The 14,825-nt window shown below is 43.3% G+C and overlaps 1 protein-coding gene across 1 annotated transcript; it reads right to left on the minus strand.

Annotated features, from left to right (window-relative positions):
* Positions 1–918: 918 nt before the first annotated feature.
* SLC25A27 (solute carrier family 25 member 27) lies at positions 919–9,178 on the minus strand. Its single transcript, XM_026039979.1, has 9 exons — positions 9,076–9,178; positions 7,663–7,854; positions 6,824–6,908; positions 5,505–5,627; positions 4,243–4,355; positions 3,578–3,662; positions 2,625–2,717; positions 2,179–2,281; positions 919–1,286 (listed from the first exon to the last, which is right to left on the minus strand). Exons 1-9 carry the CDS (start codon positions 9,176–9,178, stop codon positions 1,215–1,217), a joined length of 969 nt encoding a protein of 322 aa, XP_025895764.1. The 3' UTR covers positions 919–1,214.
* Between the last annotated feature and the right edge of the window lie 5,647 nt (positions 9,179–14,825).

A 14,825-nucleotide genomic window follows, 5' to 3' on the forward strand; every position in this document is an offset into this window, starting at 1 on the left:
CACCCAACCTCTATTTAATACTAAACTGGCACACTGGAAATTCTAGTTGGCTAAGACTAGTCTAAAGGTAATTTCCAGCCTTTACTTAGGCAGCTGAGCCTTGTACAACTCTGTCATTCCTAGATACTGCTAGATAAACACTAGTTTTGTTGTCAGCTCACTACTTTATCTTTGCTGTTGGGCTGTATTCTTTCCTCATGATTGCCAGAGATAAGCCTAGTAACAATACCTGTAGTCCCGTTGCCTATGAAATGCAGAAAGCTTTAGGTTTTAGAAAATCTCTTTGTGTATTCAAACATGTTTAGAAAGGAAATATTACAACTGTGCTTCCACTTAGATTTCAGAGAGGCAGCCAGAGCAACCACAGAAAAGTGGTGCATGGATTACCCATGTGCAAGGCCAGTACTGAGGCCATCGGAAGACAAGTAGTTCAGCTTTGTCCTGTGGACAGCATGTGTATTGCCAGCTATTTTAGTGGGTTTTAAAGTGAATTAGGCTTTCGATTGCCAGGAACAAGAGTGAATTTCACTCATGAATATGCACAGAGTAGTATTCAAATGCTTGAATGAAGAGGGTCGACAGTCTTGGGGAATTCAGATGAACAGAGGCCCTTCCACTTACGGAGCAAAACATGCTTGAAATCAGATCAACTGCTTTTATTCTTTCAGTATTTAGCACTCCCTGCTTGATTTGCTGAAACATCAAACTAGAGAGAGGTAGTTCTATATATATACAAACGTAACAAAAAATGCCTAATTGATTTTATGGTGCTCACGGGTGCCCACTGCTTAGCCATAAAAGATGTTCAAAGCTGCATTGTTCAACTTACTCCTGCCCTTGATTTTAGGAACCATCTCTATATGAAAAATAAAAACAGTGTTATAATCTACTTCCTTGGTCCTTTTTTTTTTTTTTACCTCTGTTCATTCTTCCATAATGCTGATGCTTATGCTTGCTGCAGATTGAAATACTATTTTTGTGAATTTTATCCTGCGGATAACTTAAATTTCAGATAACAGTCTCTCAAGTAAACAGTGCCATTAGATCACGGCTAGTCCTACATGTCATATTAGGCTAGACCTAGTACATGCCATATTACTACCGGTCTCCTAAAGAGCTAGTTCACTGTGGGGTGGGGGTGCTTTGTCATATGAGAATTAAGCTTTTTGGTTCTTCTTTGTTTTCTGATGTGGTATTGATGTGGTTTCAAGATTTTAGAAAGAACTAACTCCGCAGATCCKTCTGATTTGTTCATACGTTAGCCAGAATACCAGTGACCAAGGTGCCTGTGAAAGCAGTCGCAGAAGTTAGAACCTTGAAACAGAAGTGACCGAATGCATAAATACAGTATAATAAAATGGATTTGTCTGTACTTAAAAATCATATTCTCCAGCACAATCTCATATTATGTCTTCCATGCAAAAACTGTAGTGTTGTATATGATTAGGACTGTCCAATCCTTCACAAGAGACATAAAATTTTTTTTTCAGGCTCCCAACCTGTAAATGTTTGAGCTGAAATGTTTCATGCTTCTTAAGTTTCTTTCGAAAATTCTACTTGATCTAAAACTGGAATCAGAATGTTACATWCTTTTTCCTGCATAAAATATATTTCCTACATAATTACAGTTTAGAAGCCCTGCTGTGGTTTTGGAGGAATAAATGAGTATTTGGCAAAGGCTCTCTCATGTCTAGGAAATACTTTTTCCTGCTTCTCTGAATGCAGAGGAAAATGCAGACTTAAGCTGCTGGCTTAAATATAAGAGGGGCAAAAAGGAGATCAAGGGAGAAGAATGAAGAAATTCTTGGAGAGAAAGAAGATGGAAAGAATGTAGTAGCAGCAAGACAGAAACAACAAAAATAGAATATCCTGAGAGAGACAGAAAAGATTGGGGAAAGGAGAAAGGAAGGAACATGATATTGTGTAAAAAGCAAAGAAAATATCTAGCAATTAAGCAGGAGAGCATTTTCCAAACTAAAAGGGTGCAAAAGGCAACCTAGGGTAGTGGCAATGTAGGAGCTGTTTCATTCACTACATTCAAATACACTAACTGCAATTAAATAGAATATCCTGAGAGAAAGCCAGTAGTTTGGAAATGCCAACCCAGGAGGAATTCTTTATATTTTAATGTCATGTTGCACAACTATCTAATTGTAAACAGAGTTGAAAGGCATTTACCATTCGCATCCAGGTTGGTACAAAGCCTTTGTATAGAGACATAAACCCTTCACCCTGTACTGTTTGAATCAAGCAGTCCATGGAAGACTTGTACAGCAGACCTCTAGCAACATGCAAGGAGGAAAAATGATGTTAGGATTACAAATACACACTTAAAATCCCACCAACCTGGAAAAAAAAAAATCTCTGTCAGATAAATTCATAGAAATAATTTCACTGAAATCACTTGAGTTTAATCAGAACTGAATTCCACCTAATTTACTAAGCTTGGGTGATGATTACAACAGAAATCTCCTGGATATGCAAAATGAAAATAGTGAAAATAGCAAAAAGATAAAAAAGGAGAACAGATTAGAGATTTAGCACTTGGACTGCTTTCCAGTCCAATCAATGGGGCTCAGGGTTGAAACTTTTTAATGAAAAGTCAGCCTTTGAAATGTGCTCACCTTCCCTGGCAGTCCCTTGGTTGGTTCATTATCCTGGTTTTCACTACATCAGCAGGAGTTCCCAGAACGGCAGCAACCAGGCCAGAACATGCACTATTAATAACAACAGATACTTAAAGATAAAAAAAAAAAAAAAAAAAACTGAAGTTTATCACTACAATTTAAGCATCATTATTCTAAAAATATAAATTATAAAATCATGAATAATAACCTCATAACTTAATGGAAGCTTGATATAGAGGATATTATCCTCACCCAGGAGAGCTTCAAGATGTGTAAATGTTAAGCAGCAATATATTATCTTTGTCATAGGTCTGAAGGCCTTGAAAACAGGTCTTTCACGTGGTCATAGAGTATGGTGAAGTACAAGCAAGAGAAGAAATGCAGCATGAAAAAATAAAATTCAAGGTTTGTACATAACTGATCACATACAGTACCCACTGGATACACAGTCCAAGCAAACCATTCCCAGAACAGGGAGAAGAAATGCAGGAATCTGTGTATAGTGTGGCCAACATTAATATGTTGTCGTGAAGCAACACTACTGTTACTTGTTCTGGGTCTTAAAAAGCCAAAGATTTTTCTGCTGCGTACTTAGAGGCCATGGACATTTTGGTTAAAGTTATTTTTTATGGAAATAATTATGGAATTACAGATATTTTCTGTATTTTTTTTTCCTAATGGTTTCTATTTCGGGGAAAACAGTATCAGAGCAAACTCTGAGAGTTTTGTAGCTCTGGCTGCTTCCTTTGTGTCTTTTGTACAATGAAGCCCTCTCAGACACAAAAAAAAAAAGAAAAGAACTGCCCTTATTTTGTCAGATTTTGGCACATTTTGTCAGCAGTAGCATGGCCAAGGACTAGGCCTTCTGCTAGTACAGATAAGTCATTCAGACTTAGATGGTGAAGCTGGAAATAGTAGTAAAAAAGGGGGGTGATAAAGGAATTAGGCACCTGGCAACRCTGTGAGTGACACTGTTGTCCACAAGGGGTGTGTTCAGAAGTAAGAAGTGTTTCACTGAATCGTAAGTGGTCAGATCTGAAAAGAAAATAATTAGAAAAACAGGTGGTGTTTGTGCTTTTCATTGCTGATATCAGTAATGATTACAGATTACTATTGCTTACAGATAGAGGCTTGGCAAAAGGAAGATTTTGCAAAACAACTAATTCACTCAAATCAGAAACAACACGAWGCTTGCACCTTACTCGCTTTGGTTTGCAAAGGCTATCAAATATATTGGAAACGTTAGGCAGTAACAGAGGTACAGGTGCTGTGGACATCATGTCCTGAGTGGCTGAAACAGACATGAGTTACTGCGTCTAGCAGCCTGGGTGGAAGATGATGATCTGAAAGTCAGTGGCAGATCTGGGACACGTCTGCAGGGTCCTGGCCTGCTGCTCGTGTTGTTCCCCTTAGCTCTTAGCTCCCCATCCTGTAAGGAGCAGCCAGCCCTCACTGCRCCCTGACAGTAACTCGGGCACAAACTGTGCTTTTTAGCACCTTGATTTCTGCAGGACAGCAAGCCTGGTGCCCCACCACAGAGAATCAAGAGACTGAGATGAGACTCCTACTGTTCAGATGGGGACTTAAGCACTGCAGAAAAACTTGCTAAATTTACCTCCCATGTTTACTAGAGCAGCTCTYTGAACATTGGGCACCCATCCAGCCCAGAGGCCCCGTATGCCTCCTTCAGACAGGATCTTCATAAACGCGTGGTGCACTCCTCGAAATCTGAAACCAATATTCAAGTACAAAGCAGAGGGTTCAGCCATAGAGAAATCTTTGCTCTACATATTCCAAAAGAGACCCGACTGATGCACACAAACATTGTCAGCAAAAATGAACATTTGTATCCATGAGGATCTGGTCCTTCCAGATGCATTTAATTGCTGACCTTCACCCCGAGACAACTTTCYAAACACACCAATCTCCCTGGCAAGCTCCAATCTGATCACTAATGACAGGTGACCCTCTGGCCTGACGGTGGCATTGCAGTAACGACCACAAGAGACACCAAATGATTCCAGCAGTGCAGGGTGCAGGCAGCTCTGTGTTTTGTTATCTGCAGGAAAGGTTCCCAGCTCCAAAGCTTGCAGGTGAGCATGGCCCTTCCCTGCGGCTTTGCTTCCTGCACAGCAGTTGRAGAACAAGGCATTTGCTCCATCCCTTCTTTCAGTTTCCCTTCTTTGGAAAGTATCCTTCCCATTCCCTACAAAAGTATTGGAGTAGAACTGCYGTGTATGTAGGAGCCGTGAGGGTTTGTGGGACTGCTGTGTTACAAGAAGACAGGCAAGTGCAAAGGGAATGAGGAGGAGATAGCCTCACATCCCACATCCTCTTCGTTGCCCTGAGCCATTAGGTTGTACAACTCTTTCCTCAAAAGAGATCAAATCAACCAGGGAAAGGGGGTGTAAGAAAGAGAAAACCTTACCCATCCTCTCCTTCCCTGCACTCAAGAAACATGATTGACTCCTGACTAAGTGGTTTAGTAGAACTGGGATCCTTGCTGTTACCGTGATACTTCTCAGACCAGTATAAAAGCTGGAAAGAGGATTAGACAGTAAGCAAGGCAGAAGAACTGTCTCCCTTTTCACATACATCACTCAGTATCAACGTCAGTCATGACCCCTCTGTGAGTATTTGGTGACCAGGAGGATTTTTCTATACAACATTCAGTCACTGTTGTTACCACAACAACTGAACAGGGCTGTGATTAACCAGGCCCAAGGGGTGTGCTGTAGAAACGAGCTGGACAATCCACATGCCTTCATTTTGCATCTACAGTGGTTTGAATCTGTGTCTCCCACACAAGGAAATTCCCAACAGCCAAAGAGAAATTGTTAATGAACAAAAGAATTGCCGCTTTAGAGAGGAACTGACCGCAGTGGTTTTCCTTCTAACTTCCTCTTTCCTTCCATCTGCATCTGCACCTTCACCAGGTCAGCTGGGCTGGCAAAGAATTGACCGATGGCACCTGCGGACATGCCCCCAACTACAGCTTTCCTGTTGCAATGGAAAGAAAACGTGCTCCAGAATATGCTGAAAACTCAGCAAATCGCAGTGCTTGAGCTAAAGAATTTCACAGCATTGTCCAGCTGAAATGAAATTCAAAGCYCGCCTGGATGCCACCCTGTGCCACGTGCTCTAAGTGACCCTGCTGGAGCAGGAAGGCTGGACTAGATGATCTCTAGAGGTCCCTTCCAACCGTAACCATTCAATGATTCTTTGATTCTGTGATTCTGTGAAATGAACTTAAATGCTCATTTCCTATACTAAGAGGCAGAGTTAAMTTACTAACTGTGGCAACTGTAGGCAGTTAATTATATGTTAACAAAATACTTTGGTTAGTCTCTGGCTAGACGATGTTCCTGAAGATTTAGAGGCAAAATGGCAAGATACGTAAGAGGATGTTGCTCTATGTATTATAATAACTGAAGGGCCATAAGAAACTCTGAACTAGTTCCCAACATACCAAAAATTTCTCTCTCACATTGCTACTACATCAGTCATGCTAATTTTCTACTGATGATTATTTCAGTATTATCCTTAGTTCCCCTTTCTGTAGCAATATGCATGAGAAGCATTTTCTCTATATTACATTTTATGAATCCCATCTTAAAAGTATTTGCATTTTGCACCTGCGATGAGTGAATACATTTTGGAGTAAAATACTTCATTGGATATGATATAACAATCTATATACGATTAGAAAATTATGACCAGAATTTTAGAAAAAAAAAAATTAAAAATGAGTGACTAAGCGACACCTAAGACCCCAAGAGGGAAAAAAGAGCAGCCTGTGAATCATGGCAAAGSTGCAGCCTGGATCAGGGCTGATGGAGACTCATTCCTCCCAGACATAAGTTGTGTCTTCCCAAGCAGCTATTCCTGTGTGGCTTTTTAGCATTTTCCTCTTTATTAGGGCAACTTTACCACAGTTATTCGTGGTCTTAGTTAAGCCACTGAGAAATTTATTTCAATATTTCTTAACCTTGTTCCACACTGAATGAAAATACACTGCTCCAGACCAAAAAAAAAAAAAAAAAGTTTAAACTCCTATTTTATATTTAACTTTTTAAACTTGTATTTAACTTCATGACAGACAAGCCATGAGGGAAAGATCCTTCTCTAGACAATTTTGCAGAACTTCTACAATAAGGAAAATCCCCAAGTAGGCAAGAGTATAAATGCACAGTTACCAGAATGGAAAGCTTTCATCCTCAGCCCTGCCAAGCACGGAGTCACGGAGATGTTCGTATGCGACCATCCGCACTCCGGAGTACACTATGGAAAACAAAAGCGGGARACAGGTCTCGGGTCTGCGTTTCTGGATGTTGCACTGCTACAGAAACATCAACAGATGAGTTGTAAAACATGACAGCGTTTGCCTGGGTCAMCTGCTCGCTCACTTTCGTGTCCATGATCAAATGGATATGAAAGTCCAGGATAACAGGACAGGGGCCACTGCCTGGAATAAATGCCAGAACTTCCTTGGATCAGGGAATCTCCTTGGCTAAGCCACAGGTCTCCCAAGAGGCAGCACGGGGCTGTGCCAGCCTGCTCAGGGACCCTGCTTGGACGATGTGAAACTGAATTTCTTGGCTGGCTGCCCAGCAACAAAATGCCCTGCAAGAGGTTTGCTTCTGGCACTGTATTTGCAAATAAGCCACAGAAAGCTGTTACCTGCTGATGCATTTCTTCATCCTACCGCTTGCAAACTTATCTTTTTTTCCCAGCCTCTCCTTACTTCCCTCAAATAAAATATAGTTACTGTTCTGAGTAAGCCAAGTGCCTGTCCACACTGAAGAACTTCCTGCAAAGATGACAGGAAAAATTTATGTTTTCCTGAAGCCAAAATAAGGCTGTGAAAGATTGGGCAAGGGAGCGGGAGAGGTGACTGGGCCAGTCATATATTTTCAAGTGCACTGAGAAGGTCCTTGCAGATGTATCTAAAGTACGAGATACGGCAGGATCAAGCTGCAAGGCTTGACCTCGGAAAGCAGCTCTCCAGCTTGTCCCAACATGAGCAGGCAGTCACCTATGTGCCTGTAGATAGCAGGGGTGGCTCCTTGCCAGAGCTGCAGCAAGCCTTCCTCGTGCACGATGCCAGCGGCGGTTCGCAGCATGCCGCGCTGAGGGGCAGGTCGGCCACGGGCAGCCCCACCACGGCCAACAGCAGCTTCTCCTTGCACCTGCAGCCGCGTTTTCGTGAGATCCAGGGGGAATGTCACTGAAGAGAAACAGCGGGGAACAAACATCAGCATGGCTTTGCCTGAAGAGACCTGCTGCATCTGAGCCAGATTCTACCCGGCAAGGAGGTGAACTGGACGGGAGTGACAAGCAGGCAGCAGGAACCTCTTCCAGCAGGGTATATAGGTCATTAGTGGAGAACAAAAGACAATATACATTCAGCTTCACTAAAAGTGACTTTCAGCACAAAGTGACAAATACACATTCCCTTCAAATGCCAGCCTTTCCTCCCTAGTTATTGCTGAAGAAGTCAATCAGTTGTGCAATACACCTGCTTTGCAAGGGGCTTTGCATTACAAATTCTGTTCCAGTTGCTCCCCACAGTGGCAGGGAAGTAAAGATCAGTGAAACTTCATAAGAAGAATGTGGGCAGACCAGCAGTGCCTTGCTGGGTGGTGGTAGCTCCCAGGCTGTTGCAGCCTGTCTTAGACTGTGATACCCAGGAGCAGGGACCGTCTTCAGCTCCGTTTTTGTGCAAYAGCACCACGCAACCGGGTGCTTGAATGCACAGGACTCAGCGGTGCTAGGGGAATGCAATTAACTTGATCTGTAATCAAGCTTCATCAGATTACAGCCTAGTCACACATTATAATTACCAAAAATAGAAAGGTCACAGATACTAAAACAATTCAACAGATTTGCTTGCAGAAATTATACAGTGCCAGTGGAAAAATATCAAATAAGCTACTGATCACAAAGCAGCACCGTGCAGATGCCAAGGCTCTTCCTGCACTGCAGCAAGCTGTCTGTTATACTCCATTTTCTTTTACAGGCATCTCTACTGTAAGCAGAAAAACAAGGTTATTTCTGGCTTTGATTAAGCATGGAAATTCCTAAAGAAGTCAGCACCTTGCAACTAACTTAGGTAACAGATTGTCCTCTTCAGTGTTTTTACAGAAACAAAGCAAACACAAAGCTTAAATTAGACACAGCCTGTGTCTGCTTCATGACAGCAGCTCTTCAGTCTCAGAGGCAAAAATCTAGATCTAAAAGCCCCATGCTGCAGTAACAGATGAACCAGGTGGCATAAAATACTTGCTTCAATTATTGAAAAGTATAGCGAATGGAACAGAACAAAGACATTTTCTGGAGCGGAAAAGCCAGAGCAAACATCAAGAATCAGAGAGGGACTGAGGTTCCCTTTTCCCCCATAAATCAATTTTGACCCCCTTCCCTCTAGCAAAATGACAGTGATTTGTACCTAGTTCTGCCACAGCCGCTGCACAGGCTGACAGGGCGAATTTGCTGGCTCGGGGCCATCTCTCTGGAAGAGGTAAGCTCTTCTCTTCTTCTGCAGGTGACATTTAGCGTGCAACATCAAACAAGACTAACCAGCCACCCTGAAAGGACCTGAAAGAAATGAAGCCCTGGCCACGCTGACATCAATAACTGAACTAGGTTCTGGGTTGTTTAGGAGACAAATTTCTGAAGGTCGTGTTTCTACAGCGCCAGCACTAGCAACTGCAGCCGCTCCAACGCCTCCTGAAGAGCAGCAGGGTCCTTGCTCAGTGACATAAGAGACTCCTGCACAGCAGGCTCCTGGGAAATGTAGTCTGTGACCAACAGCTCTCCCTGCTAGGAAACCAGCCCTGGAGGATGGACTCGTGTTCTCYGGCTCTGACAACACAGCCATAGCTCTTACAGTCCCTAAACAGTATCCCACTGCTGCACAGGCATTGTGTTCACCTTCCACTTGACAGATTCATTAACCCAAACTGGTCTTAACTGGAGCTTAGTTAGCAACGGCTGCCCTTTGAGCTGAAGAAGTAGCTTTCTAATGTTTATAACAGTTCACATCTCCTGGGGATTAGGTGAGGGCTAGTAGTCTTTGAGCAGGAAGCATAGTTTTTGGCTAAACACCCGTGTGTAAAAAGTTTGAAGCCCTTTGTTATTGTACACTGAAGCTCAATTAATTGTCTGCCATTCCTAATTTCTTTTATATTAATGCAGGCACAACATTGTTCTCATGATGAGGAAAGCATTTGCTGTTTGAGAGAAGCTTTTCATTTAGCACTAAGACTCAGCTGAACCACTAAATTAATCATTAACCATTAATCACTAACCCTCATGTTAAGGATTTGAGATTTTCAGGTCACAGAAACTTAGACCAGAAAATCCACACTCCCAATTTAACTGACTAACATTTTGGAGTATATTCAAGGTCGCAATGATTCAACAAATGAAGGGCAGCATTACAGGTGAAATACTAAAGTGAGATGAATTTATCTTGTCTGACTCCACCAGTGTTTGCCCTCAGGAATCTCAGACCCTCAAGACAAGAGAGAAAATCTGGATCGAGGAAGACTTTGACATGGTCAAGGAGATTGGGTTAAATTGGGTTGCCATCGTTTAGGCAAATTTTATACACACAAATCCGTGGCCCTTGATGGGAGTGCACCCATTAGTGCTGCAGGAGCTGGAGGAAATTCTTGCTGAGCCACTCTGCATCATCTTTGGAAGGTCATGGAGAATGGCAGGGATGTCACACCACTGTCCAAAAAGGACAAGAGGGAGGAGCCAGGCAACATCAGGCCGGTGAGCCTCACCTCCATCCCTGCAAAGGTGTTGGAACAGCTCATCCTGGGTGTTGTGAAAGACACGTGAAGAACAAGAAGGTGATCAAGAATAGTCAGCAYGGATTCACCAAAGGGAAATCAAGCTTAACCAATCCAAAAGCCTCCTATGATGGWATGACTGGCTGGGTAGCTGAGGGGAGAGTGATGGTTGTTGTCTGCCTTTACTTCAGTAAGGCTTTTGACACAGTCTTCCATAACATCCTCATAGGCAAGCTCAGGAGTTATGGYCTATTTGAGGGCCCWGCGAGGWGGATTAAGAAMTGGCTAAATGGTGGYGCTCAAATATTTATATGATCAGTGGCAAAGAGTCAGGTTGGAGGYCTGTAGCTAGCGGTGTCCCCTGGGGTCAGTATTGGGTCCAATCCTGTTTGATTTGTTCATGAATGTGCATGAAGGGRCAGAGTGCGCCCTCAGCAAGTTTGCAGATGATGCAGAACTGGAGGGGATGGCTAACACCCAGGAGCAGTACTGCCTTTCGGAGGGATGTGGACAGGCTGGAGAGATGGGAAGAGAGCAACCTCACAAAGTTCAGCAAAGGGAAGTGCTGGGTTCTGCACCTGGGGAGGAATAACCCAAGACATCAGTACAGCCATGGGGCTCACCTGCTAGAAAGCAGATTTGCAGAAAAGGATCTGGGAGTTGTCGACAACAAGGTGACCATGGGTCAGCAGTGCCGTCGTGGCCAAGAAGGCCAGTGGGATCCTGGCTGCATCAGGAGGAGCGTTGCCTGCAGATCAAGGGAGGGGGTCCTGCCCCTCTACTCAGCTCTGGTGAAGCCACACCTGGAGTGCTGTGTCTGGTGCTGATCTCCCAGCACAAACGGGACATGGAACTACTGGACAGAGTCCAGAGTAGGGCTACAAAGATGATTAAGGGACTGGAGCAACTCTTAGCTTAAAGGCTGAGAAAGCAGAACCTGTTTAGCCTGGAGAAGAGGAGACTGAGAGGAGATCTTGCCGGTCTGTACAAATATTTTAAGAGTATTGAAACATACCATGTGTCAAGTGGATGGGGCCAGACTGTTTTCAGTGATGGCCAGAGATAGGACAAGAGGCACAAGCTGAAGCACAGTAAGTGCCCTTGACCTGCTGCCTGCACTTCTCCTAGTGCTGCCCAGGATGCAGTTGGCATTCATCACTGCAGAGCCCACTGCTTGATCTTGTTCAACCGGTTGTCCATCAGGACTCCCCCATCCTTTTCTGCAGAACTACTACCTAGTTAATCAGCACCCAACTGGTGCTGATGTGTGCAGTTATCCCAGTATCCCAGTCCAGGTGTATGACTTAGGGTTTTTTGGGTTTGTTGGTGTTTTATGAGGTTTCTATCAGGCTTTTCCTTCAGCTTGTCAAAGTCCTTCTAAATCATAGCCCTGCTGCCATCTAGTATATCTACACTCCCCATAATTTGACGTAACCTGAGAGCTTGCTGCGGTTCATCCCCTCATGCACATCAATGATGTTAAACTGCATTGGCTCCATGTTCGCCCCTGGGGAATAAAGTAACCAGCGATCACTTGGATTTCAAACTGTTGGTCTTTGAGGCCGATGAACCAGCCAATTTTTCAGCCACCTTGTAGCCTGCTTGCTCAAAACATACTTCCCCAATTTGGCACACAAAGCTATGAGAAATGAAGTCACAAACCTTGCTCAATCAAATTAAATAACATTCTCTGCTCTGCCCTTGTCCACGGTCATTTTGTTACGAAAGGCAATTGGGTTGATCCAGCATAGTTTGCACTCAGTAGCTACATTAAGATAGGTCATAGAAGTCCACATGTTGCTAGGTTTTTTCCTCAACATCTTATTTGGTCCCCATGTATTCAAAAAATAAGGAGATATTTACAAATCCACAATGAATGAGTTTATTGGAGGATGCTATTAATAACAGCCTGAAAATAATCCCCTGAATGGTGCAGCATCATATGGAGGGATTAAGTCTCTGTGGTCATTTTTAGTCTTCGAAAACAAGATATTTTTTAAGCCAGACTGATTTGGAGGTAGTTGTGAGAATGTTCTCAGAGGATCTTTGAAATGAATCTGTCCAGGGATGAATGCTTGCTTGGACAGCTCTCTGATTTGCGGAGAAGTGCCAATGCTCATAGAGGTCAGTCAAACAGCTGGAGTTCATTATACCAAAATTCTGAGGGAAAGAGCTCCAGCAAGACGACCCTCCATATTTATTTATTTATTTCAATTCTTAATGACACAGCTTTTTTTTTTGTTTGTTTGTTTGTTTGTTTGTTTGTTTTTTTGTTTCTGTCCAAAGTCAGTTTGATCAAAGGCTGCATGTACATGGAGGGAGCGTGGACTTCAGATATGATGAAAGAAGAGCAGCATGGTTTGGGAGGACTATGCACTGCTGGAGCAAAGCAGCCAGACCACAACAATCCTCTAAACTGCTGTCATCAGTGTCAGTRTACTCTGGAAAGACCATTAAATGTCATCTGCCCAAGGCATAAGGACTTGTCTGAGGGCTTAGCTGCATAGGAAAGTTTATTAGCAACTCCCAAACCATTGTATTGGTTGTACTGTCCTCATAATGTGAATAATGCCTTTCATTAACRTCACTTACCCTTCACTAAATCTTCCTGAGAAACACAAACTAAACTAAAAAAACACCAAAATGAACACAAAGCATTTCATGAAAGTCTTACGCACAGCTGAGGACTTACCTTGTTTGTAAACATAGGTTACTTTAAATGCACAGCTTAGGTTGTGCATTTATAAATGTTCTGATATTACCAGGCCTTATTGTTACTTCTTGTTTGTGGGAAAAGAAAGAATATGATGGATAAAATAAAACCAAGAAATGCAAATACAAACAGATATGATAGTTTAATATGTAAATATAATATTAGCAGCATGAATGTACATGTTTCTTCCAGACAGTTTGCTGAAATGGAGATCCATTTATTGCTTTTTATAGTTCAAATACTTGAGTTTTTTTTTTTGTTTTGTACCTCTGACCAACATAGGTAGCTTCTGAATGTATTTCAGTATGAGTGTTCAGGGAAGATACGCCGGGTCCTTTCCTGCAGAGCTGCTGTTCAGCCTGTCCTGGGGATTACTGCTCCCCAGGGGCCAGACTTGGCGTTTCCCTTTGTTGAACTTCATGAGGTTCCTTTCTGCCCATTTCTCCAGTCTGTCGAGGTCCCTCTGATCTACCAAACACTCCTCCCAGCTTTGTATCTTCTGCAGACTTGCTGAGGCTGCTCTCTGTCCCATGATCCAGGCGGTTAATGAAGATATATTGGCTCCTGTATGAACACCTAGGGGACACTGCTAGTGACTGGCCTCCAGCTGGACTTCATGCCACTAATCACAACCCCCTGAGCCACAATAACCAGATTTTAGTCCACTTCAGTGTTCATTTATCCAGCCTATACTTCAACAGGTTGCGTATAAGGATATTACAGGGAACAGCGTCCAAMGGCTCACTAAAGTCAATATGAAGAACGCAACCTCCAGTGCTCTCCCTTCACATACTGAGGCAGTCATCTCATCAGAGAAGGCCAGCAGGTCAGTCAAGTGCAATTTCCAAGTGTCTTTAGTGCCTGAGGATCAGAGAACAGCTTCTGTCATCGCTGTGACAATTCAAAGCCTGCTGATGGCAATGTCCCTGCAGTGTCAGGGCAGGCAGGTTGCCTTTTGCATTTGTAGCGGGCACGTCAGAATTATGTTCACAGTGCGGGAAAGTATAAAAGTCAAACAAAATTTGGAAATGAAAAATGTGCTGTGTGAATATCTTTCACATACTCCCCCCATATATTATGCTATATGGGGGCATACTGGTATATGGGTATGCCATATTATGCCATACTCCCCCCATATATTATGTCTTAAATGATGTGATCTCATGTGAGTGAGTTACCATTCATAAGGCTTACTGTTTAAGCTTGCTTTCTGTCTGCCTTATAAAAATTGAAATACCTGCACAGGCTGCCTTAATCACAGTCTCTTTGCTTTATAATCCTGATGTTCCTTAAAATCATTTCCTGAGCTGAACAGAGGAAAACGAGGCTGCCTTGCAGCTGCCTTGCTGCAGCTTCTGTGTCCCTGACTGCTTGTGCGGCGCTCCAGCAGCTCAACATTCCCCTTGTGCAAAGTTCAGGGATTTGTCACAGCAACATCTGAGTTTTGCAAGCAGCAGACTTGGTCCTCGTCCCASTTTCAAGGAAAACTTGTTCAGGCTTCTCCAGAACAAAGACTTGGCTTCCGTGCTTTGACATCTGTGTCCGTAGCAGTGATCAGCTGGCACGATTAATAAAAGAGGCCCCATTGATTGCTAAAAGAGGCTGGATAAYGCTGGCAAGCCCGGCGGTGCCCGGCGCGGGAGCAGGCGGAGCAGCCGCTGCAGCGGGCAGCGAAGAGGCAGC

The sequence above is a fragment of the Nothoprocta perdicaria genome, unplaced genomic scaffold (assembly GCF_003342845.1).
Source record: "Nothoprocta perdicaria isolate Ctin4 unplaced genomic scaffold, notPer1 scaffold_248, whole genome shotgun sequence".
In the NCBI taxonomy this organism is placed as follows: Eukaryota; Metazoa; Chordata; class Aves; order Tinamiformes; family Tinamidae; genus Nothoprocta; species Nothoprocta perdicaria.